Source organism: Coregonus lavaretus (assembly GCF_964263955.1).
Source record: "Coregonus lavaretus genome assembly, chromosome: 2".
Taxonomy (NCBI): Eukaryota; Metazoa; Chordata; class Actinopteri; order Salmoniformes; family Salmonidae; genus Coregonus; species Coregonus lavaretus.
In genome coordinates, this window is record NC_139989.1 from 56,628,437 (window position 1) to 56,647,938 (window position 19,502).

A 19,502-nucleotide genomic window follows, 5' to 3' on the forward strand; every position below is an offset into this window, starting at 1 on the left:
TTAATGCCCAGTTGATATCTATATTGAAGGTGAAGGATGTTTTAATGCCCAGTTGATATCTGTATTGAAGGTGAAGGATGTTTTAATGCCCAGTTGATATCTGTATTGGTGTGGACTGCACTAAGATGAACTCACTTGAGTATCTGGTCTTCCTGCTTAGCCTGCTCCTCTGCCTGCTCCACCTCTGTCACGTCCTACAGGAGGAAGGCACACAGAATACATTTATCATTTAATTAATTATATTTATACAACAACATTATAACTGTCTGGTTAACAGTTCTAGATTTGCCATACAAATATACCCCCAGTTTTAAGACATATAGCATCTAGTTTAAACTTCACAACCTGAATCGCTAGACTATCTAGGATGGGTGTGACAATAGTTGGAACCAGATTAGAGTACCAAGACACTCCCTAAGTTAATTCACATTAAGTAACTCAGTATTCACACCTTGCATTAATCCTTTTCATAAAGATCTGAAACACAATGGACATCACGACCATACAGCACATGACACAGTACACAAATCATTGCCACACCAGCTTTTAATTTGATGTTTCCTTAACGTACAATTTCTGCAGGATAACCGTAGCCATGAGGTCAGCTGGGTGGCAACGCTTCCAAATCATCATCATGAAACCAGTCACCAATGACTAGGGGAGTTATACCTGGAAATTACACGGTACTCACTGTGAGGTTAACAGGAAGTAGCGCAGTAGTAATGCAATGGTATGAGCTCTTTTATTGACCTAGACTGAACAGGTGAATCCAGGTGAAAGCTATGATCCCTTATTGATGTCACTTGTTAAATCCACTTCAAATCAGTGTAGATGAAGGGGAGGAGACAGGTTAAAGAAGGATTTTTAAGCCTTGAGACATGGATTGTGTATGTGTTCAATTCAGAGGGTGACTGGGCAAGACAAAAGATTTAAGTGCCTTTGAACCGGGTATGGTAGTAGGTGCCAGTCGAACCGGTTTGTGTGTGTCAAGAACTGCAACGCTGCTGGGTTTTTCATGCTCAACAGTTTCCCATGTGTATCAAGAATGGTCCACCAACCAAAGGACATCCAGCAAACTTGACACAACTGTGGGAAACATTGGAGTCAACATAAGCCAGCATCTTTGTGGAATACTTTTGACACCTTGTAGAGTCCATGCCCCGACGAATTGAGGCTGTTCTGAGGGCAAAATGGGGTGCAACTCAATATTAATTAGGTGTTCCTAATGTTTTGTACACTCAGTGTAGTCACTACTTATAATATAATAATATAATAATATGCCATTTAGCAGACGCTTTTATCCAAAGCGACTTACAGTCATGCGTGCATACATTATTATTTTTTTGTGTATGAGTGGTCCCGGGGTTCGAACCCACTACCTTGGCGTTACAAGCGCCGTGCTCTACCAGCTGAGCTACAGAGGACCACGCCAAAGACTTGGAGTCCTTACTTGGAGTCCTAGCCAAAAGTAATGCACTAAAATAGGGAATAGGGGGACATTTGGGACACAGACAATATTATGCAAGCTGCCGTGTCAACGTTTTTTGGACCAGGGTTCGTACAGACAAGTCAAATTCAAAGACTTTAGTACTTTTTCAAGCACTAATATTTATTTTCAATTACCACCAATTTCTAATAGTCTGGGTAGCCATTTGATTAGATGTTCAGGAGTCTTATGGTTTGGGGGTAGAAGCTGTTTAAAAGCCTCTTGGACCTAGACTTGGCGCTCCGGTACCACTTGCCGTGCGGTAGCAGAGAGAACAGTCTATGACTAGGGTGGCTGGAGTCTTTGACAATTTTTAGGGCCTTCCTCTGACACCGCCTGGTATAGAGGTCCTGGATGGCAGGTAGCTTGGCCCCAGTGATGTACTGGGCCTTACGCACTACCCTCTGTAGTGCCTTGCGGTCGGAGGCCGAGCAGTTGCCATACCAGGCAGTGGTGCAACCAGTCAGGATGCTCTCGATGCCTGGCCATGCAGTCATGAGTGAACAGGGAGTACAGGAGGGGACTGAGCACGCACCCCTGAGGGGCCCCCGTGTTGAGGATCATCGTGGCGGATGTGTTGTTACCTACCCTTACCACCTGGGGGCGGCCCGTCAGGAAGTCCAGGATCTAGTTGAAGAGGGAGGTGTTTAGTCCTAGGGTCCTTAGCTTAGTGATGAGCTTTGAGGGCACTACGGTGATGAACGCTGAGCTGTCGTCAATGAATAACATTCTCACGTAGGTGTTCCTTTTGTCCAGGTGGGAAAGGGCAGTGTGGAGTGCAATAGAGATTGCATCATCTGTGGATCTGTTGGGGCGGTAGGCAAATTGGAGTGGGTCTAGGGTTTTTGGGATAATGGTGTTTATGTGAGCCATGACCAGCCTTTCAAAGCACTTCATGGCTACAGACGTGAGTGCTACGGGTCGGTAGTCATTTTAGGCAGGTTACCTTAGTGTTCTTGGGCACAGGGACTATGGTGGTCTGCTTGAAACATGTTGGTATTACAGACTCAGACAGGGAGATTTTGAAAATGTCAGTGAAGACACTTGCCAGTTGGTCAGCGCATGCTCGGAGTACACGTCCTGGTAATTCGTCTGGCCCTGTGGCCTTGTGAATGTTGACCTGTTTAAAAGGTCTTACTCACATCAGCTACAGAGAACGTGATCACACAGTCGTCCGGAACAGCTGATGCTCTCATGCATGTTTCAGTGTTACTTGCCTCGAAGCAAGCATAGGAAGTAATTTAGCTCATCTGGAAGGCTTGTGTCACTGGGCAGCTCGCAGCTGTGCTTCCCTTTGTAGTTCAACTCAATAATACGTGTTTCACTACTTATTTACTACATACATGAGTGGTAAGTCAGGACTGATGATATTTACTGATTTCATTATATGAACTAACTCATTCAAATCTTCGACATTTTTGCATGTTGCGTTTATCTTTTTGTTCAGTGTACATAATATTAAATTGTCTTTATATTTAAATGGTCTTTAAATTTCACTAAATCTTAGGTCCCACAGGCTGTCCCAACACAATGACATGAAAGTGAAATCTGACAGTGTAAAAGGCCCTTAGTTGACTGATAAATGCTGTATTCTATACCCATTTGAAGAGAAAGATATTAATGTGTTTGACAAGATTAAAGACTCTCTCAGGGGACCCTATTTACATTTTAGAGGACCCCACATGGGTCTCGGACCCCAAATTTGGGAACCACTGTACTCCCTGCTTGCTTCAATGCTTCCTCACTCTGTGTATCTCCTTTGCCTCCTTCATTGCAGCCTGACTCACCACTGTCTGTCTTACAACTCTCTATAAAGAACATGTATTTTGTTATGAGAACTTATAGTAGCCCATCTTTTGATTATAGCTAGCATAATTTCAGTCAACTGCTCCTGCTGAGGTCAGGCTCCGTTCAACGTTAACTTCTTACTTCATCCTTCTAGCCAGCTAGTTAGCTACCTACCTGGCTAATAGCCAGAGCCCTTGAGCTACCTAGCTAGCTAGACATCTGACTGAAATAGCAGCGACTATTTACCAGTTGTACACTCATTCTCCGAGAGACACAGCAGGAGTCAAGGGATGTTAAAATAATTCCCACTGTCAGCGGAGTCTCTCTGCTACTTGCCACTGTTGGTCTGGGCAGAGGTTGTTAGTTTCACCTCTCGGCCTATGTCGTGGGCGGAGATTCCCGTTGGACAGAGTGGTGAATGAATACACTGCTAAAAAGGCAAATCCGGGGGAGCAGGCGAACATAACGAGCATACATGAATCATTCATGATTCCACTTGTTCTCATGATAATTAACTAAATAAAAAGGTGAGTAAATGCTATTTCATAAATAAAAAGGTGCATAAAGGGCGTTTACCCTCCACTACATCCCTGGTTGGGTCTGGCAAAACCCATTCATAAACATCAATATCCTGCCCGGCGGGATTGAACCTACATTTGCCCGGCATTTTAACTATTGATGTGACATTTGGCGGCGCCTAATCAGTCAGTTCTTTACCTGCCTGGCTAAGTGGCAGTGTGGGTGGAATGAGAGAGCTCGCCTGGCAACCAGAGCACGAAACACGTGAGGAAATAAAACTCGGTAGTCTGCCTGGAAATTCATTAGCAAGACCATCATATTAACATATTTTATCATTTTAATTCAAGTACTTATGAAGTACCAACTTCAGAAAATGTCTGATAATTCAAGGTATTCCAGTACTTGAATTTCAGAGTGCCAAATTCAAGTACTTTAAGCACATCAAGCACCTTGTGCGAACCCTGTTGGACACCGGAAAGGGAGCTGGCAATGCTCCTATCTCAAGTTTTTGTAGGGGCGATTACAGCTGGTTATCTACTAATTTACAGGTAGGAGTCTGACTAATAGCATTCCTAGCCTCCTGAGTGGCGCAGTGGTCTAAGGCACTGCATCGCAGTGCTAACTGTGCCACTAGAGATCCTGGTTCGAATCCAGGCTCTGTCGCAGCCGGCCGCGACCGGGAGACTCATGGGCGGCGCACAATTGGCCCAGCGTCGTCCAGGGTAGGGGAGGGAATGGCCGGCAGGGATGTAGCTCAGTTGATAGAGCATGGCGTTTGCAACGCCAGGGTTGTGGGTTCGATTCCCACGGGGGGCTAATATAAAAAATAATAAAATGTATTCACTAACTGTAAGTCGCTCTGGATAAGAGTGTCTGCTAAATGACTAAAATGTAAATGTAAATGTAGTAATTATATTTCTATGGTTGGTGAGAGATGTCAAAACTTTGAAGCACTTTTTGACAACAGCTGATGAAAAAAGGGCTTTTTAAATAGATTCGATTGATTGATTGGTTGGTTGGTAGATTAATTAACTTACAGTATATGTACTATATTAACCAGGTCATAACGTGGTTTCCAACTGGACCAGCTTTATATGCATTTCTAATGATCCGAAATCAGTCAATCAATCAAACAACCAATCAGTGAGCGTTGGTTGGTTAGGGCCAGTACTGACCGTCCACACAGTGATGTTGGAGTCGGCCGAGGCGGTGACCACGCGGTCATCTTTCCTGGTGGCGTGGAGACCCCACACCTTGTCCTGGTGGGCATCCAGCGTCTTCACACACTCGTTGGTCTTGATGGTCCACAGCTTGACCAGCCCATCTGATCCACTGGAGAGAGACAGAGAGACAGAGGAGGGAAGACAGAGAGACGGGCGGAGAGAAAGAGAGAAAAAGAGGGAACGAGAGCGAGGCAAGCGGAGAGAGAGCGAGAGAAAGAGGGACTCAAAGATTGAGAGGGAGGGAGAGAGAAAGATGTGGTTTAAGGAAAATAAACGGAGTATAACCAACGCACGGGATGTGATATTGGCATGCTACCTTAAGAAATACGGAAGGATAAAAAAAAAAGGCTACTTTTACAGTACCAGTCAAAAGTTTGGACACCTACTCATTCAAGGATTTTCTTAATTTTTTACTATTTTCTACATTGTAGAATAATAGTGGACATCAAAACTATGAAATAACACATATGGAATCATGTAGTAACCAAAAAAATGTGTTAATGAAATCCAAATACAGTGGGGAGAACAAGTATTTGATACACTGCCGTCATGGATTAATATCCTGCAGCGCACGCAAGGTCCCCCTGCTCAAGCCAGCGCATGTCCAGGCCCGTCTGAAGTTTGCCAATGACCAGAGGAATTGGAGAAGGTCATGTGGTCTGATGAGACAAAAATAGAGCTTTTTGGTCTAAACTCCACTCGCCGTGTTTGGAGGAAGAAGAAGGATGAGTACAACCCCAAGAACACCATTCCAACCGTGAAGCATGGAGGTGGAAACATCATTCTTTGGGGATGCTTTCCTGCAAAGGGGACAGGACGACTGCACCGTATTGAGGGGAGGATGGATGGGGCCTCCTTCCCTCAGTAAGAGCATTGAAGATGGGTCATGGCTGGGTCTTCCAGCATGACAACGACCTGAAACACACAGCCAGGGCAACTAAGGAGTGGCTCCATAAGAAGCATCTCAAGGTCCTGGAGTGGCCTAGCCAGTCTCCAGACCTGAACCCAATAGAAAATCTTTGGAGGGAGCTGAAAGTCTGTATTGCCCAGCAACAGCCCCGAAACCTGAAGGATCTGGAGAAGGTCTGTATGGAGGAGTGGGCCAAAATCCCTGCTGCAGTGTGTGCAAACCTGGTCAAGACCTACAGGAAACGTATGATCTCTGTAATTGCAAACAAAGGTTTCTGTAACAAATATTAAGTTCTGCTTTTCTGATGTATCAAATACTTATGTCATGCAATAAAATGCAAATTAATTACTTAAAAATCATACAATGTGATTTTCTGGATTTTTAGATTCCGTCTCTCACAGTTGAAGTGTACCTATGATAAAAATTACAGACCTCTACATGCTTTGTAAGTAGGAAAACCTGCAAATTCGGCAGTGTATCAAATACTTGTTCTCCCCACTGTATATTTTATATTTGAGATTCTTCAAATAGCCACCCTTTGCCTTGATGACAGCTTTGCACACTCTTGGCATTCTCTCAACCAGCTTCACCTGGAATGCTTTTCCAACAGTCTTGAAGGAGTTCCCACATATGCTTAGCACTTGTTGGCTGCTTTTCCTTCACTCTGCCATCCGACTCATCCCAAACCATCTCAATTGGGTTAAGGTGGGGGACTGTGGAGGCCAGGTCATCTGATGCAGCACTCCATCACTCTCCTTCTTGGTCAAATAGCCCTTACACAGCCTGGAGGTGTGTTGGGTCATTGTCCTGTTGAAAAACAAATGATTGTCCCACTAAGCCCAAACAAGATGGGATGGCGTATCGCTGCAGAATGCTGTGGTAGCCATGCTGGTTAAGTGTGCCTTGAATTCTAAATAAATCACAGGCAGTGTCAACAGCAAAGCACCCCCACACCATAACACCTTCTTCCTCCATGCTTTACGGTGGGAACTACTCATGTGGAGATCATCCGTTCACCCACACCGTGTCTCACAAAGACACGGCGGTTGGAACCAAAAACTAAAGGAGACATTTCCACCAGTCTAATGTCCATTGCTCGTGTTTCTTGGCCCAAGCAGGTCTTTTCTTCTTATTGGTGTCCTTTAGTAGTGGTTTCTTGGCAGCAATTCGACCATGAAGGCCTGATTCACACAGTCCCTTCTGAACAGTTGATGTTGAGATGTGTCTGTTACTTGAACTCGGTGAAGCATTTATTTGGGCTGCAATGCATGAGGCTGGTACCTCTAATGAACTTATCCCCTGCAGCAAAGGTAACACTGGGTCTTCCATTCCTGTGGTGGTCCTCATGAGAGCCAGTTTCATCATAGCGCTTGATGGTTTTTGTGAATGCACTTGAAGAAACTTTCAAAGTTCTTGAAATTTTCCGTATTGACTGACCTTCATGTCTTAAAGTAAGGATGGACTGTCGTTTCTCTTTGCTTATTTGAAGTGTTCTTGCCATAATATGGACTTGGTCTTTTACCAAATAGGGCTATCTTCTGTCACAACACAACAGATTGGCTCAAACGCATTAAGAAGGAAAGAAATTCCCCAAATAAGAAATTCCCCAAATTAACTTTTAACAAGGCACACCTGTTAAATGAAATGCATTCCAGGTGACTACCTCATGAAGCTGGTTGAGAGAATGCCAAGAGTGTGCAAAGGTGTCATCTGTGGTCCTCTGTAGCTCAACTGGTAGAGCACGGCGCTTGTAACGCCAAGGTAGTGGGTTCGATCCCCGGGACCACCCATACACAAAAATGTATGCACGCATGACTGTAAGTCGCTTTGGATAAAAGCGTCTGCTAAATGGCATATTATATTATTATTATAATTATTATAAGGCAAAGGGTGGCTATTTGAAGAATCTCAAATATAAAATATATTTGGATTTCTTTAACACTTTTTTGGTTACTACATGATTCCATATGTGTTATTTCATAGTTTTGATGTCTTCACTATTATTCTACAAGTAAATATTTTTTTACAAATAAATAGAAATCCTTGAATGAGTAGGTGTCCAAACTTTTGACTGGTAATGTACACAAAATAGTGTGTGTCGTACCTTGTGAGTAGCTGAGTCCCTCTGCTCACAAAGATGAGCTTCAGCACAGAGGCATCATGGCCTTCAAACGTCTACAAGACACAACATGGCACACCAGTTTCACTGCCAGAGAACGCACAGATACAACTTAATCTGCTTACACCAGGGCACATATTCAAAAAGCGTCAGTGAGTAGGAGTGCTGATCTAAGATCAGGTCCTCACTGTCCATATCTTATTCATTACAATCTAAAAGGCATACCTGATCCTAGATCAGCACCATGGATACGGGCCCACGCCACACGTATGTAAAAAGACTAACGGATGTTTTAGATAACATTTGAAGATAGTGTACATAACTAACCAAGGCAAGCCATTTCATCAGGTTCTGTTGTTCCTGTATTCCAGAACAGTTCCATACAGGAGAGCATGACTATTCAAAGAATGCGCCACTCACAAAGAGCAGAAAGGATATCGTGAGAGGGAGCCACAAGTTTAATCAACCTCACTCTATAAGCTATTATATTAGTGCATAAAGCTATTAGCCTAACAATGGTCATGATGACTCACAACTACCATTCAATACATGGTACATTTGGTTTTAATTGGTTTGACGAGTGTTTGGAAGAGCCAAGGTAATAGAGGAATTAAAATGGGGTTGATTATCTCACACCTACTGTACGTGGGAAATTAGCAATTGATGAGCAACGTAAAACATGTAAATTGTTGAAAATGTAAATTCTTATGTTTGTACATATACAGTGGACATATACAGTGGAGAAAAAAAGTATTTAGTCAGCCACCAATTGTGCAAGTTCTCCCACTTAAAAAGATGAGAGAGGCCTGTAATTTTCATCATAGGTACACGTCAACTATGACAGACAAATTGAGAAAAAGAAATCCAGAAAATCACATTGTAGGATTTTTTATGAATTTATTTGCAAATTATGGTGGAAAATAAGTATTTGGTCACCTACAAACAAGCAAGATTTCCGGCTCTCACAGACCTGTAACTTCTTCTTTAAGAGGCTCCTCTGTCCTCCACTCGTTACCTGTATTAATAGCACCTGTTTGAACTTGTTAGCAGTATAAAAGACACCTGTCCACAACCTCAAACAGTCACACTCCAAACTCCACTATGGCCAAGACCAAAGAGCTGTCAAAGGACACCAGAAACAAAATTGTAGACCTGCACCAGGCTGGGAAGACTGATTCTGCAATAGGTAAGCAGCTTGGTTTGAAGAAATCAACTGTGGGAGCAATTATTAGGAAATGGAAGACATACAAGACCACTGATAATCTCCCTCGATCTGGGGCTCCACGCAAGATCTCACCCCGTGGGGTCAAAATGATCACAAGAACGGTGAGCAAAAATCCCAGAACCACACGGGGGGACCTAGTGAATGACCTGCAGAGAGCTGGGACCAAAGTAACAAAGCCTACCATCAGTAACACACTACGCCGCCAGGGACTCAAATCCTGCAGTGCCAGACGTGTCCCCCTGCTTAAGCCAGTACATGTCCAGGCCCATCTGAAGTTTGCTAGAGTGCATTTGGATGATCCAGAAGAGGATTGGGAGAATGTCATATGGTCAGATGAAACCAAAATAAAACTTTTTGGTAAAAACTCAACTCGTCGTGTTTGGAGGACAAAGAATGCTGAGTTGCATCCAAAGAACACCATACCTACTGTGAAGCATGGGGGTGGAAACATCATGCTTTGGGGCTGTTTTTCTGCAAAGGGACCAGGACGACTGATCCGTGTAAAGGAAAGAATGAATGGGGCCTTGTATCGTGAGATTTTGAGTGAAAACCTCCTTCCATCAGCAAGGGCATTGAAGATGAAACGTGGCTGGGTCTTTCAGCATGACCCCAAACACACCGCCCGGGCAACGAAGGAGTGGCTTCGTAAGAAGCATTTCAAGGTCCTGGAGTGGCCTAGCCAGTCTCCAGATCTCAACCCCATAGAAAATCTTTGGAGGGAGTTGAAAGTCCGTGTTGCCCAGCGACAGCCCCAAAACATCACTGCTCTAGAGGAGATCTGCATGGAGGAATGGGCCAAAATACCAGCAACAGTGTGTGAAAACCTTGTGAAGACTTACAGAAAACATTTGACCTGTGTCATTGCCAACAAAGGGTATATAACAAAGTATTGAGAAACTTTTGTTATTGACCAAATACTTATTTTCCACCATAATTTGCAAATAAATTCATTAAAAATCCCACAATGTGATTTTCTGGAGAAAAAAAATCTCACTTTGTCTGTCATAGTTGACGTGTACCTATGATGAAAATTACAGGCCTCTCTCATCTTTTTAAGTGGGAGAACTTGCACAATTGGTGGCTGACTAAATACTTTTTCCCCCACTGTAATCACATAAACACACACACGCAAACTAGCAATCATACACGCACCCACCTACCCCCACCCCCCTCAACCCCCCCTCACCCACCTTAAGGCAGCTGAAGTCCTGGAGGCTCCAGAGCTTGACGGAGCCGTCGGCTGAGGAGGATGCCAGCACCTGGTCCATGGGGGAGAACTGGACGCACCAGACCCCCCGGCGGTGGCCCCGGAACACCCCCAGCAGGGCCAGGTCGGCCCCGGGGGCCCCCAGGGACCACAGCTTGGCTAGGCGGTCCTGGGAACCAGACGCCAAGAGCTTGTCGTTGGGGGACACTGCCACGCTGTTCACATCCTGGGGAGGGAGGGGGAGAGACGGGGAGAGACAGGGAGAGGGACAGAATGAGATGAAAGGTCAGGGTATGGGGTCAGTGTGACAAAGCGCAGGGGTGAACACAAAGGGGAAATTAGAAAGTGAGAGATGAGAAGTCGACAAAGAGAAAATTGGGGGTGCGAGGGTAAAAGATAAGTAGAGAGGGGTTGGAGAGGAAGAGGGTGGACAGGAGGAGTGGATGGGGAATATGAGGGTGAGAGACAGGGACGAACAAGGGACAGGGAGATTTAATTCAGAAATTTGGCAAAAATACCTACCAAACACAAACACATAGTCCTTCCTTCCCTCTCAAGTATACATTTCACAGAACAGGCACCCACGTTGCGCATAGAAACCTCATACCATCTGTGTACTGTGTGCATTTGTATGATAACAATAGTTAATGCAGACAAAGGAGCCCACAATAGGAAATTATCAGCTGGGACTTTTACTTCCTTATGAGGAAAGACATACATTTTCCAATCACAGTGAGCAAATCAAGCACCCGAGTCACCAGACAATCACTACAGCGTATCGGTCGGTCGGTCTATCTGTCTGTCTGTCTGTCTGACTACCAGTGTGGTGCACCTGTGAACGTGCTTCTAGGCATGTGTTAGTGTGTCTCTGCAGTGTACATGCTTGTGTGTAAGTGTGTCCTTGTGTTTGTGCTTTTGTGTGAGTGGGTGTGGGTGTGTGTCTGTGCAGTTATACGTCCTTGTGTACATGCTTGAATGTATGTATGTACAGTTGAAGTCGGAAGTTTACATCTTAACCAAATACATTTCAACTCAGTTTTTCACAATTCCTGACATTTAATCCTAGTAAAAATGCCCTGTTTTAGGTCAGTTAGGATCATCACTTTGTTTTAAGAATGTGAAATGTCAGAATAATAGTAGAGAGAATTATTTATTTCAGCTTTTATTTCTTTCATCACATTCCCAGTGGTTCAGAAGTTTAGATACACTCAATTAGTATTTGGTAGCATTGCCTTTAAATTGTTTAACTTGGGTCAAACGTTTCGGGTAGCCTTCCACAAGCTTCCCACAATAAGTTGGGTGAATTTTGGCCCATTCCTCCTGACAGAGTCAGGTTTGTAGGCCTCCTTGCTCGCATATGCTTTTTCAGTTCCGCCCAAATATTTTCTATAGGATTGAGGTCAGGGCTTTGTGATGGCCACTCCAATACCTTTACTTTGTTGTCCTTAAGCCATTTTGCCACAACTTTGGAAGTATGCTTGGGGTCATTGTCCATTTGGAAGACCCATTTGCGACCAAGCTTTAACTTCCTGACTGATGTCTTGAGATGTTGCTTCAATATATCCACCTAATTTTCCTTCCTCATGATGCAATGTATTTTGTGAAGTGCACCAGTCCCTCCTGCAGCAAAGCACCCCCACAGCATGATGCTGCCACCCCCGTTGCTCACGGTTGGGATTGTGTTCCCTCGGCTTGCAAGCGCCCCCTTTTTCATTATGGCCAAACAGTTATATTTTTGTTTCATCAGACCAGAGGACATTTCTCCAAAAAGTACGATCTTTGTCCCCATGTGCAGCTGCAAACCATAGTCTGGCTTTTTTAAATGGCGGTTTTGGAGCAGTGGCTTCTTCCTTGCTGAGCGGCCTTTCAGGTTATGTCGATATAGGACTTGTTTTACTGTAGATACTTTTGTACCTGTTTCCTCCAGCATCTTCACAAGGTCCTTTGCTGTTGTTCTGTGATTGATTTGCACTTTTCGCACCAAAGTACGTTCATCTCTAGGAGACAGAACGCGTCTCCTTCCTGAGCGGTATGACGGCTGCGTGGTCCCATGGTGTTTATACTTGCGTACTATTGTTTGTACAGATGAACGTGGTACCTTCAGGCGTTTGGAAATTGCTCCCAAGGATGAACCAGACTTGGCTGATTTCTTTTGATTTTCCCATGATGTCAAGCAAAGAGGCACTGAGTTTGAAGGTAGGCCTTGAAATACATCCACAGGTACACCTCCAATTGACTCAAATTATGTAAATTAGCCCATCAGAAGCTTCTAAAGCCATGACATCATTTTCTGGAATTTTCCAAGCTGTTTAAAGGCACAGTCAACTTAGTGTATGTAAACTTCTGACCCACTGGAATTGTGATACAGTGAATTATAAGTGAAATAATATGTCTGTAAACAATTGTTGGAACAATTACTTGGGTCATGCACAAAGTAGATGTCCTAACCGACTTGCCAAAACTATAGTTTGTTAACAAGAAATTGGTGGAGTGGTTGAAAAACAAGTTTTAATGACGCCAACCTAAGTGTATGTAAACTTCCGACTTCAACTGTATGTATGATGCTTGAATGTATTGTTGGGTTCTAGTCTGAAATACTTGCTATACTAGAAGTTAATGGGTACATGTATGAGGAATGTATATGGTGGGGTCAATGGAGGTTGGATAAGAGCCAGGGGCTTGGAGAGTTAATAAGTAAGGGAAAAGTCAATCACTTGGTTGTGGTCACTGATAAGGGTGGATAGCTGTGGATTAGTGAGGAATGTGGGCCGAGGTCAGGAGAAGGAACAGTTTTATTACACACATCACTTAAGTTCCTGCCTAGCAATAGAGATGTATTGGCTATCTAGATGTGCAAGGAGTTGACTCCACACAGTAGAGGGTATAAATATATGTACTTGTGGAAACGTGTCATACTTTGTCGTGTGCCTTCTCTGTGACCTGGGCGGTCAGCAGGAACACATCACTGTCTGTTTCCAGGATGGTATCTGGGAGATCCCACACCTTGATGGTGCAGTCCTGACTACCAGACACCACAAACGACTCCTTCATCCTGAAAGAGAGAGAGAGACAGAGACAGAGAGACAGAGACACATAGAGAGAGAGAGAAAGAGAGAGAGACAGACGTAGGATAAGAGGGAAGGATTAGAAAGTGCACAAGCAAGAGAGTATGGATGATTAACACAACCTTCATTGGATATTGGCATTCCCAATACTGGAGAAATTTGCATCCACAGTGGGCCTCCAGGGCCAGAACTGAGGAGACCCTGGTGTGTAGTGGTTTACCTGGAGCAGGTGATGGAGCCCACAGCGTTAGCATGGCTGGAGCCCTGGGCCACACAACACACCTGACCACTGTCTGGATCCTGTCTCCACACACGCACTGACTTATCCTGGGGGGGAAAGAAAGAAAGAACGAAATAAAGAAAGAGAGCGAGCGAGCGAGAGGACACTGACTTATCCTGTACAGAGAGAGAGAGGACACTGACTTATCCTGTACAGAGAGCGAGAGGACACTGACTTATCCTGTACAGAGAGAGAGAGGGGACCCTGGTTAGAGGGAGGGAGTGTGTGTATTAGATGTGTGTGTGTGCTGTCTTGCCAACTGGCATCAGTGGTTTGCTTCCATCACTATTATACAGAAATTAAAACATCATACATCATCTGCACAGAGGTCATTGTCACGTTTGGCATAACGATGACCATAGGAGTTGGCAAAACAGCACAAACAGATCTGGGACCAGGCTAGGGTTCAATAGTAATGATTAGATGATACTGGTTAGTAGGGAGTGTGTGTGTGTGTGTGTGTGTATGCATGTGCGTGCATGTGTTTGTGTACGTGTGGATTTCATCCTACCCTGTGGTTAACTAATGTTGAGGAAAGGTTTCCATCCATCCTACTCTGTGGTTAACTAATGTTGAGGAAAGGTTTCCATCCATCCTACCCTGTGGTTAACTAATGTTGAGGAAAGGTTTCCATCCATCCTACTCTGTGGTTAACTAATGTTGAGGAAAGGTTTCCATCCATCCTACTCTGTGGTTAACTAATGTTGAGGAAAGGTTTCCATCCATCCTACCCTGTGGTTAACTAATGTTGAGGAAAGGTTTCCATCCATCCTACTCTGTGGTTAACTAATGTTGAGGAAAGGTTTCCATCCATCCTACCCTGTGGTTAACTAATGTTGAGGAAAGGTTTCCATCCATCCTACCCTGTGGTTAACTAATGTTGAGGAAAGGTTTCCATCCATCCTACTCTGTGGTTAACTAATGTTGAGGAAAGGTTTCCATCCATCCTACTCTGTGGTTAACTAATGTTGAGGAAAGGTTTCCATCCATCCTACTCTGTGGTTAACTAATGTTGAGGAAAGGTTTCCATCCATCCTACTCTGTGGTTAACTAATGTTGAGGAAAGGTTTCCATCCATCCTACTCTGTGGTTAACTAATGTTGAGGAAAGGTTTCCATCCATCCTACTCTGTGGTTAACTAATGTTGAGGAAAGGTTTCCATCCATCCTACTCTGTGGTTAACTAATGTTGAGGAAAGGTTTCCATCCATCCTACTCTGTGGTTAACTAATGTTGAGGAAAGGTTTCCATCCATCCTACCCTGTGGTTAACTAATGTTGAGGAAAGGTTTCCATCCATCCTACTCTGTGGTTAACTAATGTTGAGGAAAGGTTTCCATCCATCCTACTCTGTGGTTAACTAATGTTGAGGAAAGGTTTCCATCCATCCTACCCTGTGGTTAACTAATGTTGAGGAAAGGTTTCCATCCATCCTACTCTGTGGTTAACTAATGTTGAGGAAAGGTTTCCATCCATCCTACTCTGTGGTTAACTAATGTTGAGGAAAGGTTTCCATCCATCCTACCCTGTGGTTAACTAATGTTGAGGAAAGGTTTCCATCCATCCTACTCTGTGGTTAACTAATGTTAACAAAAGGTTGAGGAGAGGTTTCCATTCGTAAATGGTGAACACTCCTGATGAAACAAGGAAACAGTCAGTCTGTAGCCTCACCTTCGCACAGCTCACAAACAGGGAACCTTTCTTGAACACGTCGAGTGACAGGACGGTATCTGTGGAGGAGAAAGGAAAGATCAGTAGAATTCAAAAGGTCAACCCTTTTGAAAGTTCGAGCCAGGTGAGAAAAGAGCAACACTCAATGTCAGTCAAACCGTCAAACCTGACCAACCAGTTACCAAGCTATCATTGTCTCTAATCCTGAATGACAGTAACTCTGTCTGATTGATTGCTCAGTTTACAGTTCATCAGGCTTCTTTTAAGTGCCTACACAGCTATAATTGAACTATAATCCCTCCAATCGCCATGGTTTAAAAAGGCTTCCATGGCTTCCATACTGTATATGTTACATCCTTTCAGGGTGGAGATATTCTACAGATGCATTGGAGGGTGCAGTTTGGAGATTCAGTGTTTCACACAGCAACTCTGCCTCCTGCTGGTCAATCTTCATAACTGACCAGAAACTGCACAGATCTTATCACTCCTATTCAGTGATGTAGGAGATAATTTGGGTGAAATATTAACTATATGTTGTTGTTGGCACTAATGTTAGAACTGGGCTGAAGGGAGCTGCCATATTCAAAAGAAAAGATTCAGATACTTATTGTGAGAACTCTCTTATTCTGAGTTTCAATCTCCCTACCTAGTGACCACCCCATATAGACAAGCAGAGAGGTGCTGCTCCCTGTTGGTCAGAGGACTCACCTGTGTGTCCGTAGAGGATCTGACAGCTGCTGGTGGCCAGCTCAAACACCTTGAGCTGGGAGCTGTTGGTCGCCACGACAATGTGAGTGTCCCCCTTGCCCAGAAACTTCACATCCAGAACCTCATCATTGTAGCCAACAAACTGGGGGTGGAGAGAGAGAACGAACACCAGCAACATAAAAGCAAGCCTCTTGATCAAAATAAACCATTAGCATGGGTGAAACCATTCAGACAAACAGAAGACCTACCATCTGAACTAAAGGATTCTGAATAATAAAAACAATCCTAGTGTCCCTTTCTACCCCCCCTCCTCCTCCTCCCGTTGTTGTGTGGTGGTGGAGAGCAGCTGGTAGAGACCTTGTTATCAGTTACCCACCTGTTGCTGTGTGGTGAAGGAGGGCAGCTGGTAGAGCAGGATGTTATGTTCTGCTGTGACCGTGGCCAGCCTGAGGGAGGAGGGCAGCGGGAGGCAGTAGGTGAGGCTCCGGGGGTCTCCGTACTCCTCTCCCACTTCCTCTGAGCCCTCCGAGGAGGAGGCGGAGGGGAGCGTCTGGGCGAACACACAGCGGGCCGAGCTGGCATCCCACACCCTCAGCACACCTGGAGAGAGAGAATCAGAGTGTTTCAAGTTACTCCCTTAAGTGGAGGTCTTTGATTGGGCTTGCTCCCTGTGTTGTTTTGGGTATAATAGGTAAGTACTAGGTATAGCCTGGTACCAGATCGGTTTGTGCAGTCTTGCCAACTGGCATCAGTGGTTTCCTTCATCATTATTATTCAGAAATTAAAACAATATATAATAATATACATCATCTGCACATAGGACTTGCTAAGACAGCACAAACAGATCTGAGACCAGGCTAAGGTTCAATAGTATGGAGTAGAAGATGATATTCAAGATAGTCCAGTAGGATTAAACTGTTGGCCTACTACAACATGTGTATGTGACCAATACAATTTGATACTGAACTATAAAATGATGATCATCTCTGATTGGCGGCTAAAACTATACACTAGTCTCATCCAGTATTATCTAGCTATATTGGTGGGCAGTGGGCAGACTCCTCCACATTCATCCACCATGTAGCCTGGGGATTGTTGGAGTAAGGAGAAGTGGCCCTTAGACACTGATCTTGAGTCGGCTTTGCATTTTCCCCCACTAATGGTTAAGTTAGGATTGGGGAAGATGATCCTAGATCTGTACCTAGTGGGAACTTCACCCAGGAGCGGGACTGTAAGCACATACCTTTGCTGCCTGCCGTGATGAAGTGTATCTCTTTAGTTTTCACCCCGATCTCAGAGAAATCTTCCTCCTCAGGGAGCAGCACAACACTCTCCACAGCCTGGCGAGGGAAGCAACACATTTCATGCAATTAGGCTGATGATACACCAATCAACTTTTAGTTACAAAAGCCAGTCTAAAACAACTCTGGAAGAAAGTAGAGTATGAGAGTTTACCTCATAGACGGGCACTGTCCTCTTGGCGGTCCTGCTCTTCAGATCCCACACTGTGCAGATCTTGTCCCTGCCAGAGCTGCAATCAAATAATCATCAAACATTCAGCTAGCTCGCAATGAATTGATCAGGTATGATGGGGTCTAAAGCTATGGTTTTCAACCTGTGGTCCACGGGGGTACTGCAGGTGAGCCGCAAAATAAATAAATATAACAGTTGGGAGAATTAATGGGATTATAAGCAATTTTACATGACTTTTCACAATGCATTTTATTTTATAATAGGTCTTTGATGTGTTACATTTGTGATCAAATTGGCTAAATTTGACCGGCAAGATTGAACAGCTTGGACAACACTGCACCAATAGCATAAAATATGATTTGTTGAGTCTTTGAGGTCGCTCACTGTGTTGTTTTGGCTATGATAGGTATAGCCTGGTACCAGATCTGTAAGTGCCGTTTTGCCAACTGGCATCAGCGGTTTCTTTCAGCACAATTTTTCAGAAATTAAAACAATATACATCATCTGCACAGAGGTCCATAGGAGTTGGGGCAACACAACACAAACAGATCTGAGACCAGGCAAGGGTATGATAGGTGTCAGAAGGCAGGTTTCCATCGACCCAGGTTTATTCAACAAAAGCAATGTCAAATATTTTCTTTTTTATTGCGACATGTATAATGGAAACGGCAGATATAAGATACATTTTCTTAAGATTGACAAAAAAATATCAGTTTGACAGGGATGGATTTTTCTTTATTGCAACAAATGATGATGGAAACTGTGTTTTTCAAATAAATGATTGCCGAATAATTCTGATGGTACTTTTTTGGTTTGACGTCATTACGTCCAGTTGTATTTAATCGACACAAGATAGTTCATTGGAAACGCACCCTAGCAGGCAAATGTCGCATCTATTTTCTATGCAAACTTTCTAAATGTCAGCAACAACAAAATAATCACTGGACAAGTTAATGGAAACCTAGCCAGAGACTGGTAGGTGGAGCCCAGTCAGCTCAGCTGTCCTACAGTACAGGAGGTTTAGATATAGGTCTACTCTACTGTAAAGCTCTTTGTGACAACTGTTGATGCAAAAAGATTGATTGATTGTTACAGTACCTGACCATGGAGACTCCATCGGGGGTGAAGGCCAGGGAGGTGACAGGGCTGTAGTGGCTCTGCAGCACGCACACACACTGGCTGGAGCGCAGGTCCCACAACCTGATGCCACAGTCTGACGCCGAGGAGAAGAGCTGCAGTAGACTTATGTCTGGGTGGAACTCCACCAGGCTGCAGGGCAGGAGGAAGACGACAATGGGAGTGTTTGAGATCATTGCAGTCAGTGCGCTTAATCACTGATCTACAAACCACATTGCATCCATAATAACTACTCATTATGTAATTAAGATTAACAATTCTGCGGCTCGCCTTGCTTAAACTGATCCCCTCAAACATGCTGAATCACAATATAAAATATTCATTTCCACACGTCAAACTGGCAACTAGATTCAAGTCATGTCTTGTTGTCAATGTATCAACTTATCGAAGGCAGCTACATCTACAAGGGTTTTATTCATAAAGTGTCTCAGAGTAGGAGTGCTGATCTTAAATCATGATCTGAAAGGCTAAACTGATCCTAGATCAGCAGTTCAGATCAGAGTAAAGAGGTGGTCAGTAACTTACTGTACGACCCCAGAGGATCCCTTCAGGTTGTGTGTACAGTACTGCTTCACCACGTCCCACAGCTTTATGGTGCCATCACAGCCTCCTACACACCAACAGGAGGACAGACTCATATTACAGACAGGAAGTACAAGGTGAAATCTCAGAGTACCCATTTATAGTGGGAGC

The 19,502-nt window shown here is 44.1% G+C and overlaps 1 protein-coding gene across 1 annotated transcript in view; it reads right to left on the reverse strand.

The window, feature by feature from the left end:
* LOC311143878 (transducin beta-like protein 3) overlaps window positions 1-19,502 on the reverse strand; it is a 42,588-nt gene that overhangs the window by 14,076 nt on the left and 9,010 nt on the right. The window contains exons 6-18 of the mRNA XM_084179749.1: window positions 19,335-19,419; window positions 18,771-18,941; window positions 17,655-17,730; window positions 17,443-17,539; window positions 16,576-16,799; window positions 16,200-16,341; window positions 15,492-15,550; window positions 13,763-13,869; window positions 13,394-13,529; window positions 10,461-10,703; window positions 8,031-8,101; window positions 4,969-5,125; window positions 136-194 (exon numbers count right to left, since the gene is read on the reverse strand). Of these exons, the coding sequence (XP_084035875.1) occupies window positions 136-194; window positions 4,969-5,125; window positions 8,031-8,101; window positions 10,461-10,703; window positions 13,394-13,529; window positions 13,763-13,869; window positions 15,492-15,550; window positions 16,200-16,341; window positions 16,576-16,799; window positions 17,443-17,539; window positions 17,655-17,730; window positions 18,771-18,941; window positions 19,335-19,419 (1,627 nt within the window). The remainder of the gene's footprint in view (window positions 1-135; window positions 195-4,968; window positions 5,126-8,030; window positions 8,102-10,460; window positions 10,704-13,393; window positions 13,530-13,762; window positions 13,870-15,491; window positions 15,551-16,199; window positions 16,342-16,575; window positions 16,800-17,442; window positions 17,540-17,654; window positions 17,731-18,770; window positions 18,942-19,334; window positions 19,420-19,502) is intronic.